Consider the following 17,324-nt stretch of genomic DNA (forward strand, 5'->3'; position numbering starts at 1 on the left):
ACCTTACTCAATAAAATAAATATTACTACATTTTCTGAAAATTTAACCATTGTATTGCATATTCTTTACGCTCTTAATACATATGTCAAATTTTGTGTCAATCGTATATTATTTATTATATGATCTATAAGTTTATATTTTATGCATAATTTTAAATTACAAAAACTTGTAATTAAAACAATTTATTGATGACATAGCTATTGATTTTTAATTTTCTAAAATTTTTGCAAGTATGGAGGATGTAAAAAGAAAATATAATCCAATAGTAGATTTGTCAAAATTCACCCCAATAAAAAGATATTAAGTAAGGTTGTAGTCTAAGATTACAGTCAATTTTGTAGCTACATTTTGTCCAAATAAATATATAAATACTATATTAAATTGTAATTTACATTTTAAGGTCATTTTGTTTTATTGTCTTCTAAAATTTTTAAAAAAAATTTTAGATTTGTAACATCTTATTTCAATTGTTGCTAAATTGTGAATTGTGTTGGGTTTAATATGATTTGGGAAAATCTTTATAGAATGGATTATTTTAGAGGTTAGCAAGGACCTCTAAAAGCCCAAGCCTAATGTGCACTATGAGGTTTTTTTTAAGCCCAGGCCCAACGGATCCTAAGAAAGGTCCCAAGGCCCTTGATGACTACCTAGGCTGCTTGGTCCGAAGCTATGTTTATGATCAAATGTAGTCCCAGCTTGAACTTAAGCTGATGATTTGTTGTCAGAATTCCCTACTTCACGGCCAACTGGTATCCAACCCCATCCCAAACAACCTATATATATTATCATAATAATCTAGAGAAAGAGATACATGTTCATCATTGCAATTCCAAATATATTTTTCCTAAAAGCATAAAAATAAAAAATAAAATTTAAAATTAACATTATTTTCAGAGTACCTTCTATCAACTCTCATGATTAATCAGAAATCTAGAAAGCAGGTCTGTTTTTATTTGCTAGGATTGAATCCTAAAAGTTAAGATCTAGTTAATAGTGTTGCTCGGTTAGAATTTTAAATGTGATTCATTCTCCAAAACATTTTACCCATCACAGGTATCATAATTTAAAATCACATAATTAGGGGAAAAAAAGAATTATATATTAAGTCCAACTTGGTACTCTCTCTCTCATCCAAACCATAGTACCATTTAGAAACAAGAAACATGGCATTGAATATCCGATCCAAGTCTACACTTGACATGGCTATTGTAACTTGTAAAGGTTGACTCCAGGCATTTTTTTATTTGCGGTAGCTTGGGTAGGTACTTTCTTAATCAAATTGATTAGTGTGCCAAAGGCTTAGCAATAAGATATAGTATTTAATAACTACTCTATCACAATTTGAAATATTAGTTTATATCCTTCCATGAGAACCAAATGGTAGCTCTTTTATAAAGTTGAAGTCCTAATCACCTTCCAATGAAGATCAAGAATGACACAAAATATCACATTTTTATGTATGAACAGACTTAGTCCTGTTTCTTAATTGTGAATCTTTCATGATCATGCCAGTCATCCTTTGTTAAATATTTGTGGTCTTTTGATCTTTTTTCATAGGTGCTATATCATATGCGTATTATTGTATTAAGTTGAATCGTCTACAAAAGCTGGAAAGTTTGATTAATCAAACCAAACTCCAAATGCCAATACAAAGAACAGGTCTTGCATCTTATAAATTATAATTCAATGACAATCATCATATAATATTATATTTCTTTATATAAAACTCAGTTTACATGAACTTTGGAATAAGCGGATTAGTTATCCAATGAATTACAATGTTGCCTCTCTATTTCTCGTACAAATCAACGCTAATATGCTATATATCTATGACTATAAAGAAACTACAAAAGAGTTGTTGACATATTATGGAAGCTCACTGCTTAATTATTCTAATGAAGTCAAGAAGCTGCAAGTTATTCTTCAAGCTCCTCCTTCTCATATCCTTCTTACTTGTCCTCATCTCCTTCTTCCATCACATTCCAACCTTGTTATCACCAACTCCAACTCCTCTCTTTCCCACTGAAGCTCTCCCCACCAAAACAGGCTACCTCTCAGTCAATCCAACCACCTCTTCTGCTATTTTTTATGCCTTCTATGAAGCTCAGAACCCCATCTCACCATTCTCCAAAACTCCACTTATTATATGGCTCCAGGGTGGCCCTGGCTGCTCCTCCATGGTTGGCAACTTTTTTGAGCTTGGCCCTTGGCGTGTCACATCTCGTAAGACTTTCAGCTCTGAAACCATTGCACTTGAACCAAATCCAGGTACAAATTATTGACTGTCCCAAAAACATGCTTAAGCTACTAATAAATTGCGAATTTTCATTTAACCATTGTTCTAACACTCGACTATTGCCCCGGATTTTTAACTTTTTAAACATGAGGTAGGGTAGAGACAAGATTCAAACTCAAACTACATATTATACATAAATTTGTACTAGTTCTAAAAGTAAGAAAATATGAATTTAATCATTTGACCATTATTTTCATAGGTTCTTGGAATCGAAAATTTGGACTTCTTTTCCTCGATAATCCAATTGGAGCTGGGTTTAGTATAGCCATGACACCCAAAGAAATCCCAAGGGACCAACTTTCTGTTGCCAAGCATCTTTTTGCTGCCATTACTTCGTTTATTGAATTAGACCCCTTGTTGTTCAAGTCTCGTCCATTGTATTTTGCTGGTGAGAGCTATGCTGGGAAGTATATTCCAGCAATTGGGTACTATATCTTGAAAGCAAATGCTAACTTGCCAGTGTCACAGCAAGTGAACTTAGGTGGAGTTGCTATAGGAAACGGGTTGACAGACCCTATTACACAGGTTGCTACTCATGCTACTCATGCTTACTATTCTGGTTTGATCAATGAGAGGCAGAAAAGTATGTTGGAGAAAGCACAATGGGAAGCCATTAAACTGACCAAAATGAGGAAGTGGAGATTAGCAACAGATGCTAGAAGCGAAGTGTTGCGAATGTTGCAAGGAATGACAGGGTTGGCTACTTTGCATGATTTTAGTAAGAAAGCACCTTATAAAACAGAAATGGTTTTTGCATTTTTAAGGAAAAAAGAGGTGAGGAAGGCTTTGGGATTGAATACTTCAAAGATTTATGATTTGTGCAGCAATGATGTGGCAACTGCTTTGCATGATGATTTCATGAAGAGTGTGAAGTTCATGGTAGAAATTTTGGTGAAGAAGAGCAAGGTACTATTATATCAAGGCCATTTTGATTTGAGAGACAGTGTGCTTTCAACTGAGGCTTGGGTTAAGACAATCAAGTGGGAAGGGCTTAACCAGTTTTTGATGGCAAATAGGAAGGTTTGGAGAGTGAATGGAGAGCTAGCAGGGTATGTGCAGAAATGGGGGAATTTGAGTCATGTTGTGGTTTTAGGAGCTGGGCATCTTGTGCCTACTGATGAAGCAGTTAGTTCTCAAGCAATGATGGAAGATTGGATTTTAGAGAGGACGTTGTTCAGCCGCGAGGAAAAGGAGGTTGTGTCATAACATTTTTCTGCTCCTGTAAAGTAGGAATTATAAACAAATTTCTTGGGTTCTATTGTGAATTTTGGACAGGGATTAATTGTTGGGTCACATAATTTGGTTATGAAAAAAAAAGATTGGTCATTACATTTCTGTAAATTTGTTGATCAATTTCTTCTTGTTGTATAGTTCTTGTAATGATCAAGGTAAGATGTCAAGCACGAATTTGTATCACTTATTAATCCCACCACTTTGTATAACACCCCCCCCCCCCCCCCCCCCCCCCCGCCCCAACCTCATTCTTCTTATCAGTAACTTTCTCCCATAAAATAAAAGAGACTAGGTATCTCTTGCAGTGGTTATATGCATTCATTGTCTCACAGTTGATTAGACACACATACCTATGAGGTCCACATGCTGTGAGACACCCAGCTCAATGCATATACCCTCTACTGGACATAATTCCTCCCCTCATCAAGCACTGTAGTCAATGAAACGTGGGGAAACAGATTTTTCCAGGGCATGATCAAACAACCAAATAAAAAAAAAAAAAAACTCCAATACATTGAACATGCCTTGCATTAAATGGGCAATTTTTCATTGACTATTACCATATAATATATACTATTAACTCTACTAAATTATTATTTAGTTCACCAAACAAGTAGGTTTTAGATGTGGCTTGAATAAGAACAGGATTAGGTGAATACACACATGCATGAGCCTTATTATAAGGAGGTCCATTCTTGACATATAGTGCATCTAATGAGTAAAGATTAATTTTAGGAATAGAATAAATTTTATTACGTAATTCTTACGAATTGACGTATTAACTTTGTAAAAAAATAACTTTTTACAATAAATCTTTTTTTTTTAACATGAGTGAAAAAAAATATTTATTTTGTTGTTAATAAGATATCGATTTTTAAGTTTTTGGTAATAGTTTTGGTAAGTAATTGACTGAATAAAATACTTGTGAGATTTATATTGATCTAAGCTTACTTTTTTTTTTTAAAAGGCACCCTTGATTAAAGTATTTAAAATAGTATACTTTGACTTTATAAGTCATGCTACCAACAAGTGAATAAATTACAGTTTTATTGTTAGGAAAAAAAGAAGCATTTTATCTCTGTTTCTTGTATTAATAATGTTGTATTGTCTACAAAAACTTCCATTTCTACATGATTTGGGAGAGATAATTGATAGACAAATACAATCTTATCTCTAATTTATTTGTTTAATTTTAAAAAAAAAACATTTTTTTTTAATAATTCAATTCTTGGGAGAGGAGGTTTTGAACCTTGGACTTCATTATTAGAATGACAAGCTATTGGCTTTGTTAGATAGACTTACCAGGATCAATGATCGCACATTATCAATCTGTAATACAGATCCAATTAAAAAAAAAAAAAAAATCTGTAATATAGATTGATAGTTGATAATGTGTTAATGGAACTTGAAAAGTCAATGACAATATTGCCAGCTCCAAACCCCTTGCACTTGAACAGAATCCAGGTTCTTGGAACCACATATTCATCCTTCTTTTCCTTGACAATCCTATTAGCATTGCCTCAACACTTGAAGAAATCACAAGAAACCAATATTCGGGAGCCAAGCATCTTTTTGCAGCAATCACTTCCTTTGTTAAATTAGACCTGCTGTTTATATTGTCCATTGTATTTTGCAGGTGAGAGTTATGCAGGGAAGAATGTTTCAGCAACAAGGTACTATATTTTGAAGAAAAATCAATCCTTGCCAGCGTCAAAGCGCTTGAACTTAGCCCGTTTTGCTATAGGTAATGAGCTGACAGATCCTGTGATACAGGTTGCCACTCAGGCTATGAATGAGTATTATTCTGGTTTGATCTATGAGAGGCAAAAAAGTGAGTTGGAGAAAGCACAATCACAATGGGATGCAGTTAAGCTAACCAAAATGGGGAATTGGAGAGCAGCAGCAAATGCTAAAATAAGGGTCTTGGATATGTTGCAAAGCATGACAGGATTGGCAACTTCGAATGACATTAGTAAGAAAGTTCCATACAGTACTGAATTGCTATCAAAGTTTCTGCAAAAAAAGGAGGTGAGGAGGGCTTTGCGAGTGAAAGAGTCAATGATTCATAAGCTATGCAGTGATGGCTGCATTGCACAATGATTTCATGAAGAATGTAAAATACAAGGTGGAATTGCTGGTGAAGAAGACCAAGGGATGGTTGCATCAAGGGCAACATGATTTGATGGATACTGTGGTTTTAAGTGTTTTTTTCTTTTTGATAGGTGGTTTTAAGTGTTAATTAGTGAAGACAGTGAGGTGTGATGTGCTTGGTGAGTTGTTGATGGCTGAGAGGAAAGTTTGGGCATTGAATGGAGAGCTTGCTGGGTAAGTGCAGAAATGGGGGAATTTGAGTCATGTTGCGGTTTATGGAGCTGGGCATCTTGTGCCTATTGAGACCAGACAGAGAATTCTCAGGCAATTATAAGAAATTGGACTTTGGAGAGGGGGTTGTTTGGCTATGGTGAAAAGGTGGATTTGTCCACAGACTTTTCCCTTTTTGATAAGTTGGATTTGCAATCAGATATCTGGGATTTACATTTATTGTGAATTCTGTTACTCAAATTCAAACCCTTCTTATTGTACTCGTTTCAATTAGTGATTCAAATCTTGGTGAACATGGGTTGCAAATACCAGTTATTGAACCTTGACTTAGATCTCATTCTATGCCCTTCATGGAAAATCAAAACCCAGCTGTGCATTATATGCCTAACTTCTAGACAATCAAACAAATAATTTAGTGTTCACTACAAACTTCGAACAACTTCTCCATTTAAAATCAAATCCATTTCATCACTCATTTTAATTATTACAAATCTAAACGTGGATCCAATTCAGAATAAAATCTCAACTCCCAATAATTGGTGCAAATAATAGAGTCCCATGAACAACAACAGACAGAGAAGGTTGAAAGTAATGAATAAATCAATTACAACAACTATTATCCTAAAATTTTGTAATAACCTGTAGATCCTCAATCCAGGTATTCTTTTGTCAGCATAATCTTACTAGTTTTGAAAAAAAACCAAAAAAACTCATAAATAAATAAAAACATCCCAAGATAAAAATGTGGTTGCAATTGAAAAAAAAAAAATGCAGATCATTTGGAAGAAGTAATGTAATGGCGATTGGAGGCGGGTTTGTGAAAAAAGAGAAGATGGGTATTTGGGAAAGAAGCTTAGGCTTGAAAACCAAAGATTCAAATCCCAGATAAACCCATCAAAGCACAAAACCCGTACTATGATGCCATATTTTTATGTATAGGGCCAGATTGGCAGGGCAGCCTGTGGAGAACCCACAAGTTTATTTCAGAGCCAATTGTATTGCTCTCCCCTATTTGCCGTGGCCCTTTGCTTTGCTTGGCTTGGCATGGCATAAGCTTGTATATGTAACTAAGGCAATGAATTTTTGTAGATTATAAACACTAATCCTGAGCTAAAGCTGTGCAACTTAGATAACAAGAGGTGTGTGAGACGCAGAGTGGCGCTGTGTGAGTTATGAAGGTTATGGATGAATTAAGCGGATATTTATAGTGTAGCTAAATGAAGACGGAAGGCTATCACTAGGGCTTTTGCTATTAACGGCCAAATCATGTCGTCTCAATAGGTCTCATACTGATATAAGTTGAGGCCGATGTGTTATGGCGAAGGTCTTAAATTAATTAATTTCTTTCAATATTGTGCCTTGAGGGTTTTTTTTTTTTCTTTTTTTCTTCGTTATAAGCATTAAATTTCATCTCAACAGGAGGTTTTACTGTTTTTTAGAGCTCTTCAAAGATGACTATCTTAGAGCTTGTTTGGATTAGCAGTTTCTGCAACTCAATTCTCAGTTTTCATAACTCGTCGGCGCCGCTGAGAAATGGGTCACGACGGAGGAGATCGCGCCACTGTACACGTCGGAGAGTTCGATGTTGTTCACTGGTGAGTGGTGATGGTCCTGACGAGGCGAGAAAGCTTGAGAAATTTTAATGGGTTTGGGTTTCCTCATCGGCGCCGCTGGGAAATGGGTCACAACGGCGGAGATCGCGCCGTTGTACACGTCAGAGACTTGGGCGTTGTTCACCGGTGATGATGGTACTGACGAGGCGAGGGAGGTTGAGACATTTTTCTAGGTTTGGGTTTTTGCTTTGGGAGAGAGACAGGGCTGAAGGGGAAGGGGAAATGAGAAAAAGATAAATATTGATGGGAATGAAAATGGTATGCGGGTAACAAAACAGAAGTGGTCTGACACAGTAACAGTTGTGAGGTCCATGAATAGTGTGAACAATATTGAGTGATAGAAATTGGATGATGAAGGCAAACGGATGTGAAAATTTGAGTGATGAGTGATGAGTGATGAGTTATGAGTGATGAGTGATGAGTGACGGAAATTGAGTGACCAAATTTTGTTGGCCAAACAAGCTCTTAGTATTTACATTTTTTAATATAGATATTAAATTCCCTAAGGGATGTGGTGTAAAACCCCTTTCTAATCCTAACATGCTACAACATCTTATCACATATTTAAATATAAGCACAATCATATCTAATTAATTCTAATACCCATATATAAATCCAACAAAATCGGTAGTTTATTGAAATGTTATAAAGTGTAGTAGAGTGTATTGAATTTTAAGTAAAATGTTAATATGAGAATCTCTTATTGAATGGTGTAAAATATGATATTTATACCACATTCTTACTAAATTCGAACTCTTTAATAAATTATAGGAACGATTCCCTTGAACAAAAAAGGTCAGATAGGCCAAACCAAAAAATAAGTATATAATAGAAATTGTGGGGCCAGAGAACGTATGACTCGGCCCACTTTCCATTAGGACCCAGGGCCCGTGCCGAGAAGAGTAGTTGTCGAGGACAAGTGGTGAAAGACCAAACTGCCTAGAGATGCAGCCGAGGATGACCCTGTCCTCAGTATCCCGAGACTTTAAAGGGAAGAGAGACATGTCGTCCAAGGCAGCCTCCGAAGCGCCCCAAAAGAAAAGGTGAGTAGAATGAGACTCACATGGAGGTGCGGAGTGGGAGTGGTTCAAGGAAAGGACGTCACCTCCGCATTGAATGCGCCCACAAATGTCTTGGCCATATTAATGGGAAAAGACTCCTGAACAGTGTGGTTTCGGTTATTGCAACTAACAGCAAGTAGGGGGAGGCGGCTGATGGGACAGGTACTTGAATAGGTACCTGCTTGATCAACAGATGGAGGATCGGGATCAATCGTGAAGAGCTATATAATGTAAAGGCTTAGGCGCCAAAAAGAGGAGGGGACCAAGAGAGAGAAAAAGGAAGAATATGAACATTAAGCTTGATGGAGAAGATCCACGGACAACCATAGCTCGTCCCTGCATGTCCACCACGAGTACCATGACTAACCACCGTTCGGTAACCAAGGCCTAGCCTTTCAAGCCCACGCTCTACAAATTATATTATTTGGGCCCTTAACGTGCGAACCCAACATCATTTTGGGGTCGTTACAAATTGAGTCCTTACATAAATTATACAATCAAACAAAATTGATAAAGATAAGGAAGACAAAAGGTGCATTTAAGTTTCTCAAAAAAAAAAAGTTCATTTAAAAAAATAAATAAAACTTATATACATTTTGTAAGCCTATATATATATATATATATATATTATATTTACATATGCACCAATTCACAATGACTACTACTCTATATATATATATATATATATATATATATATATTATATATATATATTATATTTTTTTTTTTTTTTGAGAAACAAACACACACACAGGAGAGAGGGAAATAGATTCTAACATAAAGGCACATCACAACTCAATATAATTATATGATATAGCCATAAAATATGCATCTTTTTGCTTCAAATTCAATGCATATTGTATGGTGCCAACATTTACGTACAACAACAACAATAACAAATACAATTATTGGGTTGTATTTTAGCTTGATATTGTTTGCAACCTTTCAATTCAAATAACCTGAACAAATATAGCTAGAAAAGGGAGCTTGTGCTAAACTAATTCTCATAAAATTTGGACAAATTTGTGTTTTAATATGTCAAAGTCAAATGGTCAAACCAACATTCAACTCAATTTTTAGTTGAATTGGGTCTCAGGTTAACCTATTTTCCCATGAATTGGAATTCCCTTTTAACCTATCATTTAAGTTAAAAGAAGAAAAGGGCAGAGAATTCCCTTTTAACCCATGCATTTTTCCCATTAGGTTTAGGCAGGTTGATGAGTTCATATCTAATTTTTCATATTGACCAATGACCCCCTATTAATAGATGACCATATAAATTTCTTTTCTTGTTAAGGAATCAAAACATAAAGAGCTTAAATTATAGTTATTGTGTATATGTATATATATGTGTAGTTTGTAACATGTGAGTAATCCTACTTTAGTGGTATAAGAATGGTTAGGGAGGCGGAGAGAATTGAAGTGTCTTCAAGCAAGCTCCATAAATCTATTGAGCAAAGGCCCTTGCTTAAGTGAGGGATGAGTTGAGAAACAATGTCGATAGTAAATAAGGTTCCTAATTTGGCAAATAGAGGACTTAGCACTTCAATTGAGCTTGCTCAAGCGAGTTCTTATGGTTTACTTGATTGGCACTAGACATAGCAAAACAGGTCAGAATTTTTTTACCAACTGACCCAACCGAAAAAATACCTAACCCAAACCTGATTGTTTTGACCCGAGGCAAAAACAGGTTGACCCGTGACTCGACCCATGTTTTTTGCAGGTTAACCTGACTCGACCCGACCCGAACCCAAACCATTTTTTAAAACTTTTTTATTTGGTAAAAAAATTAATAAAATTAACACAATATTTGTTTAATTGTTTGTTGTGAGCTTTAAAGAATCAATTGAGACATTTACATAACTACATGCAAATTAATTAAAAGATGAATGGTTGAGCATTCTGTAATGAGTAAAGATTTTTAGATATCAAATAGCAAAGTACATACCAATATAATATGGTTATTGTAAGGACACGATTCCTTTGCGGCCCATTAACATTTTTGGGCTCACACACGAAAGATCCCTCACAATATGATTTGTAGAGAGTGGGCTTGAAAAGCTAGCCGCTGGTCAAGGGGCGATGCCCGGTCATGGTTTTTAGAGGAGTTCATTGTAGAAAAAAGGAGTTGGGCTTGAACATTTAAGCCCTAAGGCGTCGCACCCTATGGGATGGGACTCCTCGGAGTTGATCCGAGGACCATTGAGGCCTTATCCCGGTTACCCAACGACGGACTTTCTTCAGTGAGGTCCGGTGTTGTTGAGAGGTTCTCCCCCATGTAGTCTTTCTTTTTCGGAGGTGGGATGGGATCTTTTTTGTATTTACTTACTTTCTTTTTTTATACTCGTCTGCGTTGATTGTCCTTCGTCCACGTGTAGGGTCAATCTTTACAAGACTGATATTTGTCCCATCAGTCTAATCCCAGAATTGTTGGGGATGGTTCGATAAAGCTAAAGAGTACGGCTCTGTCAGGGGCAGCGCATTGAATGGCAATGAGAGCAGCTTTCCCGGATATTCTTTGATTCTCTTTTAAGCTTGGCCCTATACCGGTTTTATCCTTCTTCTTTTGGTGAGGTTTTGGACCTGCCGAGGACTGAGTTGTCCTCGGCTGCACCACAAAAATGTTTGGTGCTCTGCATTGTAGAGCTTGGGCCATAGTTCTCCTCGGCTCGGGCCTTTGGACTCTCTAAGGACAAATGGGCTTGGTCCGTGAATTATTGGGCCCCACAATAGCCCCTCAAAACCCTTCTATCCGACTTCCGGGTTGGAAAGGAGGGTTTTGGCAAACCCGGGCCCTTAATGTGGCTTAATTAGTTCAACCCCGCATTTATGTGAGCGGTTTTCCACTTATCCAGGAAGTTAGCCGGTTTTCAAGGGATTCCGTTTAATCTGCTCGTGATCTACTCCTACCGCTTGGCTGTCCCAGACGCGCCCTTAATGAATCCCCTTTACGAGGTTCATTTATGTCCGACGGCTCATCTGATAAGGTGGGGAAATGGAACGGACGCCTCTTTTTTCTTCAGATTCTTTTGGAAACTTGAATGCATTTAATACTCTTTGTTTTGCCCTTCCTATAAGAAGGCGAGCAGGAGGCCATCACTTTCATGCAGACTCCTTTCCTTCATTCTGAGATCTGAAACCCATAGCCTCCTTTAGCGTCTGCTTAGCCCGTTTGTTATACACCATATCAGTATACGCCTACCATAACGAACGATGAAGGAACCATGCCCCTCCTCAAGACACCATGTTCTGATAAAGCTTGAAATGGCTCGATCAGGGCAAGGGTGGCGCAGACTTAAGATCTGTCCCGCCTCTCTTTCAGCCAAAATCCGAAGCAGGGGCTCGTCACGTCGAATTCTCGGCCTAACTGAGTCGAGAACACCCAATATCAGCACCGCCCGGCTCCTCACGAGCGTACCTAACATGGCACCAGTGTGTTAGGAGTCAGGGCTGAGGTAGGGGCGAAGTGCTTCTGCTTCTCCCTCTCTTTGCTCACTGGTGCCCTCCTCCGCCTTCCTCTTATAGTCTTCCCAGCACCAGTTTCGCCCTGGTGCTGTCCTTCTCCCTCTTTTGCTCCTCTCTTTGTCTCTTCATCTCTTCCCCTCTTCTTCTCCTCCTTCTTTTACTCATGTCCTCCATCTTCTTCATTCATCTCCTCCATCTTCTTCATTGATTTCTTCCTTACTATTTCCTTCTTCTTCATTCTTTTTTTTTTGAAGTGAGTTCCTCTTTTAGTATGAGCAGCAATGAGGCAGAGATTGGAGAGACTTTGAAGATAAGGTTAAAAGGCGCTTGACCGTTTGCTTATCCATGCTAGCCAAGGAGAGAACTAAAGGCTTGATGCCGTGTGAGAAATAACCATTTGAAGACATATCACCCACCAGATGAACAGCCTTCTTAGGCCAATGAATACTGGGGCGTTCTAGCACCTTCCTTACACCTTCGTTGGGCCTAACCCTTTAGGGTGTTTAAGCCGTGGATGAAGTGACCTGACCTTTTATCAAGTAGCCCATCTTGCAAAATTCAAACATTTTCTTATCCGAGTAGTTGGTTTCCCCGTAGGCTTGGGTCCGAGGAACGTACAACGCCTTGGTTCCGTCCCAAACTTGTAGTAATAGGAGTTTTTGTACTTGGTTCCCCCATAGGGTTGAGTCCGAGGACCATACAAGGCCTTGGTTCTGTCCAAAACTTGTAGTAATAGGAGTTCTTGTACTTGGTTTCCCCATAGGCTTGAGTCCGAGGACCATACAAGGCCTTGGTTCTGTCCAAAACTTGGAATAATAAAAATTTTTGTACTTGGTTTCCCCATAGGCTTGATTCCGAGGACCATATAAGGCCTTAGTTCTGTCCAAAACTTTATGCTCTTTTTACGCACTTGGTCTTTCCTCAGGTATCTCACAAGTTTCCGAGCAGGAGGTTGTCCTCGGCAGCGGTTATTCCCCGGCGTGGGCCGTAGTCCGTGGGCCTCCATGTAGAACGGGCCTGGGACGCGAATTTATTAGGCCCACAGATTTAAAGGCATTTCCGTAGTCTTTGGTCACGCGGTACTTTTTGGCGTCCCAGTGTTCGAGGTGCGTCTTCACGAGGCTCCTTTAATATTGAAGATGGCGTGGGAAATCGAGCCGGAGACATTTTGTCCGCAGCGTTCCTTGGGACGTTGCGTGCATTAAATGCCACCACTTTAGCTTTTTGAATAAATAGGAGAGAAAGCTGTCTTACCTTCGCACAAATCCTTCAGTCTCCTCTCCTAGTACATCATGTTTGAGGCGAGGGTTGGGGCAAAGGAACTCTCTCCGCCACAAAGGCGCCGTGTCTTCCTGAGACTCCAGATAGTGGGGTACAGGCAAAGGAGGCATAAATTCAAGAGAATATTCCAGTTCGAGAGAGGGGAAAGGGTGTTTCTCCCTCTTTTAGTCAAAATCCGAAGCAGGTTCTGGTCATGCCAGATTTTTGGTATGTCCGAAGAAGGAATTTCCGCCATCAGCGCCGTCTGCCTTATAGCAGGCAAATTTTTGCGGGGGCTTCCCAACTTCCGGCTCCCTGCACCTTTTCTGTAGATGGTGTTAGCCTGAGGTCAGGTTCTTTGGCTGCCTGAGTTATGGGCATGTAGAAGCGTCGAGGAATAGTTTCCTTAGACAACATCTTGGAACAGTAGCCAATCTCTCCTCTGAGCTATCTCCTCGGCATCATCTTCACTCTTTTGTACTTTTCTTTTGCTTACGCAGTTAACTCTAATGTAAGCTTGTTTCAGCTTTTATTGTATACTGTACTATTCTTTTGTCTTAATAAAAGATGTGTTTATTTCTTTATACATACTTTTTTTTTTTGCAACGACCACTTTGGGTCTGAATATTAAGTCTAAGCCTGCCTTTAACAGTATTCTGGGCAGAAGAACACTTTAACACAAACCCTTATTAGTTTAAACTCGCAAATATTATCAAGTATAACATTGGTAATCCTCAATAGATTAAATTCATGGAACTAACCGAGATAGCTGTTGAGCGCTGCGCGATGCACGCTAGACCAATTCCCGAGAACGATAAACTCTAAACAATTCGTCTGAGATGATAGTCGAGTAGCGAAGGACTTTGTGCTTTCGGGTAATATGCTGTACCGTAGCGCATCATTCCCTTTGGTACGGGGGATCCGAGGGTGGACCGGGGAACCCGTGCAATTAAGGGATTGACCCAACTGTTAACGAGGAGTTCTCTTCGGATGGATCTTGAGGTTTACATGCCATAGTACTTGGTTTCCCCATAGGCTTGAGTCCGAGGACCATGCAAGGCCTTGGTTCTGTCCAAAACTTATGAGATTGTCTTTTTTGTACTTGGTTTTCCCATAGGCTTGAGTCCGAGGACCATGCAAGGCCTTGGTTCTATCCAAAACTTATGAAATTGTCTTTTTTGTACTTGGTTTCCCCATAGGCTTGAGTCCGAGGACCATGCAAGGCCTTGGTTCTGTCCAAAACTTATAAGATATTTTTACGTACTTGGTTTCCCCATAGGCTTGAGTCCGAGGACCATGCAAGTCCTTGGTTTTGTCCAAAACTTATGATCTTTTTATGTACTTGGTTTTCCCATAGGCTTGAGTCCGAGGACCATGCAAGGCCTTGGTTCTGTCCAAAACTTATGATCTTTTTATGTACTTGGTTTCCCCATAGGTTTGAGTCCGTGGACCATGCAAGGTCTTGGTTCTGTCCAAAACTTATGATCTTTTTATGTACTTGGTTTCCCCATAGGCTTGAGTCAGTGGACCATGCAAGGCCTTGGTTCTGTCCAAAACTTATGATCTTTTTATGTACTTGGTTTCCCCATAGGATTGAGTCCGTGGACCATGCAAGGCCTTGGTTCTATCCAAAACTTATGATCTTTTTATGTACTTGGTTTCCCCATAGGCTTGAGTCCGTGGACCATGCAAGGCCTTGGTTCTGTCCAAAACTTGTAAAATTTCTTTTATTCGGTTTACTTTTCGACCAGAAGCCCCTATACCAGGGCGGGGAAAGTTGGCTTGAGGCCAGAAGCCCCTAGAGGTGCCCACGCCCTTGGCACTGTAAGGCTTAGCCCCTAGTAGAAGCTTATGCCGGAGCAACAACTGTATGTCGCCAGAGACGGAGGAGATCCTAGAAATTTCTGCTTGCCAATGAGTTGATTCCATCGCCACCTGCGCCAGCGCGCAAGCCTCCCCACAGACGGCGCCAATTGTAAGGACACGATTCCTTTGCGGCCCATTAACATTTTTGGGCTCACACACGAAAGATCCCTCACAATATGATTTGTAGAGAGTGGGCTTGAAAAGCTAGCCGCTGGTCAAGGGGCGATGCCCGATCATGGTTTTTAGAGGAGTTCATTGTAGAAAAAAGGAGTTGGGCTTGAACATTTAAGCCCTAAGGCGTCGCACCCTATGGGATGGGACTCCTCGGAGTTGATCCGAGGACCATTGAGGTCTTATCCCGGTTACCCAACGACGGACTTTCTTCAGTGAGGTCCGGTGTTGTTGAGAGGTTCTCCCCCATGTAGTCTTTCTTTTTCGGAGGTGGGATGGGACCTTTTTTGTATTTACTTACTTTCTTCTTTTATACTCGTCTGCGTTGATTGTCCTTCGTCCACGTGTAGGGTCAATCTTTACAAGACTGATATTTGTCCCATCAGTCTAATCCCAGAATTGTTGGGGATGGTTCGATAAAGCTAAAGAGTACGACTCTGTCAGGGGCAGCGCATTGAATGGCAATGAGAGCAGCTTTCCCGGATATTCTTTGATTCTCTTTTAAGCTTGGCCCTATACCGGTTTTATCCTTCTTCTTTTGGTGAGGTTTTGGATTTGCCGAGGACTGAGTTGTCCTCGGCTGTACCACAAAAATGTTTGGTGCTCTGCATTGTAGAGCTTGGGCCATAGTTCTCCTCGGCTCGGGCTTTTGGACTCTCTAAGGACAAATGAGCTTGGTCCGTGAATTATTGGGCCCCACAGTTATAGTAAAATTAAAAATATAGATTTAAAATTGTAGACACGTGTGAGAAACATTCACAAATGTGAAAATAGTGAAGCCAAAGTATCCAATTAACATAAATTATGAATGCTTCGACTTATTTTTTATCAATTTATGTCCAAAATAAACGGTTTTTCAAAATAAATTATGATATTTCCTAGAGTGTGTTGCTTAATAATGATATGATATTCATAAAAGAGACCATGTATAAATAAGTAAACAATCAAACTTTAATGTATAACTCAAATTGAAATAAAGTCCCAACCACAATTGACAGTAGATTATAAAATTAATTTTCAAAATTGTAAATTTCTTATATGTTTTTATTCTTTGTTAAATGAATTATCCAATAAGTCATTTGTAATTTTGTTTTATATTTTGGGATGTTGATATTTTGTAGAAATAAAACTTGTGTATTTGTTTTACTTATCTTTATGTTTTTTGTTTAGATAGCAATGTTAGGATTTGAATAATTTTAAAATTATTGAATAAGTATTAATAAGTGTAATTTATTCTTGATATAAGTGGTGAATTCAAAGTCATGCATTTTACATCAAGTAATTTGTTGCATGACTTTTCAAATGACAAATACATGTTATTTTTTTTATTAAAAAAAAATTAATGTGAAAAATACGGGTTAACCCGACCTGACTGATTCGAACCCATTTTTAACCTGCTTAAAATGATCTATTTTAAACTCGCAACCTAATTGACTCAATCTGACCCGCCCATTTTGCCATGTCTAATTGACACTCCTTGCTAAAGTGATGTCATTCTTGATTAAGCAAAATGATTGCAGATTGCCTTTTTTTTTTTTTTTTTGCATAATTAAAAAAAAAGGAATAAAGATAATTTTAAGTCTTTAATGGTTACTAATAACCAAGGCAACAATTTAGAGGGCTTGTATCAACCAAAGTGACCTTTCAAGTGTGGGTTTTGAAAAGAAACTCTTCATTGTTCACAATTAATCATCTATATTAAGTTAATTATACATACTCAAAGGTTTTTAAAGTTTGTACATAGTTTGCACAACATTAGAGACAAATTCATAGGATTTTCTAACTTGTAAAATCCAAGCTCAGTTGTATATACTAGGTGATTTGCTTGGAACCCACTACCAAACTCAATCAAGTGGGGACAAATACCATCCTTAAAGTTTAAATGACCGAATTGTATCTCTAAGCTTATTTTAATTTCCTTTCTTCCTATATTTTTTCTATTGAGATTCCTAAGTCCCAAACAACAAAAAGTGAGTTTTAGAAATTTCTACTTTTCTTTTTCTTTTTTTGGAAAGAGTAGGTTAACTCAAGTACTCAC

General features: G+C 38.3%; 1 protein-coding gene and 1 pseudogene across 1 annotated transcript; both read left to right on the forward strand.

Moving 5' to 3' along the window:
- Positions 1-1,895: 1,895 nt before the first annotated feature.
- On the forward strand, positions 1,896-3,502 carry LOC115959281 (serine carboxypeptidase-like 50). The gene is made up of 2 exons (XM_031077663.1): positions 1,896-2,268; positions 2,496-3,502. Exons 1-2 carry the CDS (start codon positions 1,896-1,898, stop codon positions 3,500-3,502), a joined length of 1,380 nt encoding a protein of 459 aa, XP_030933523.1.
- Positions 3,503-4,797: 1,295 nt separating this feature from the next.
- On the forward strand, positions 4,798-6,669 carry LOC115993222 (annotated as a pseudogene).
- The last annotated feature ends 10,655 nt before the right edge of the window (positions 6,670-17,324 follow it).

The sequence above is a fragment of the Quercus lobata genome, chromosome 1 (genome assembly GCF_001633185.2).
Source record: "Quercus lobata isolate SW786 chromosome 1, ValleyOak3.0 Primary Assembly, whole genome shotgun sequence".
In the NCBI taxonomy this organism is placed as follows: Eukaryota; Viridiplantae; Streptophyta; class Magnoliopsida; order Fagales; family Fagaceae; genus Quercus; species Quercus lobata.

Bases quoted from the DNA above. Each gene is read 5' to 3' on its own strand.
- LOC115959281 (XM_031077663.1), top strand. From the start codon at position 1,896: ATGAAGTCAAGAAGCTGCAAGTTATTCTTCAAGCTCCTCCTTCTCATA. The intron at 2,269-2,495 runs GTACAAATTATT...TTATTTTCATAG, and splicing joins TGCACTTGAACCAAATCCAG to GTTCTTGGAATCGAAAATTT.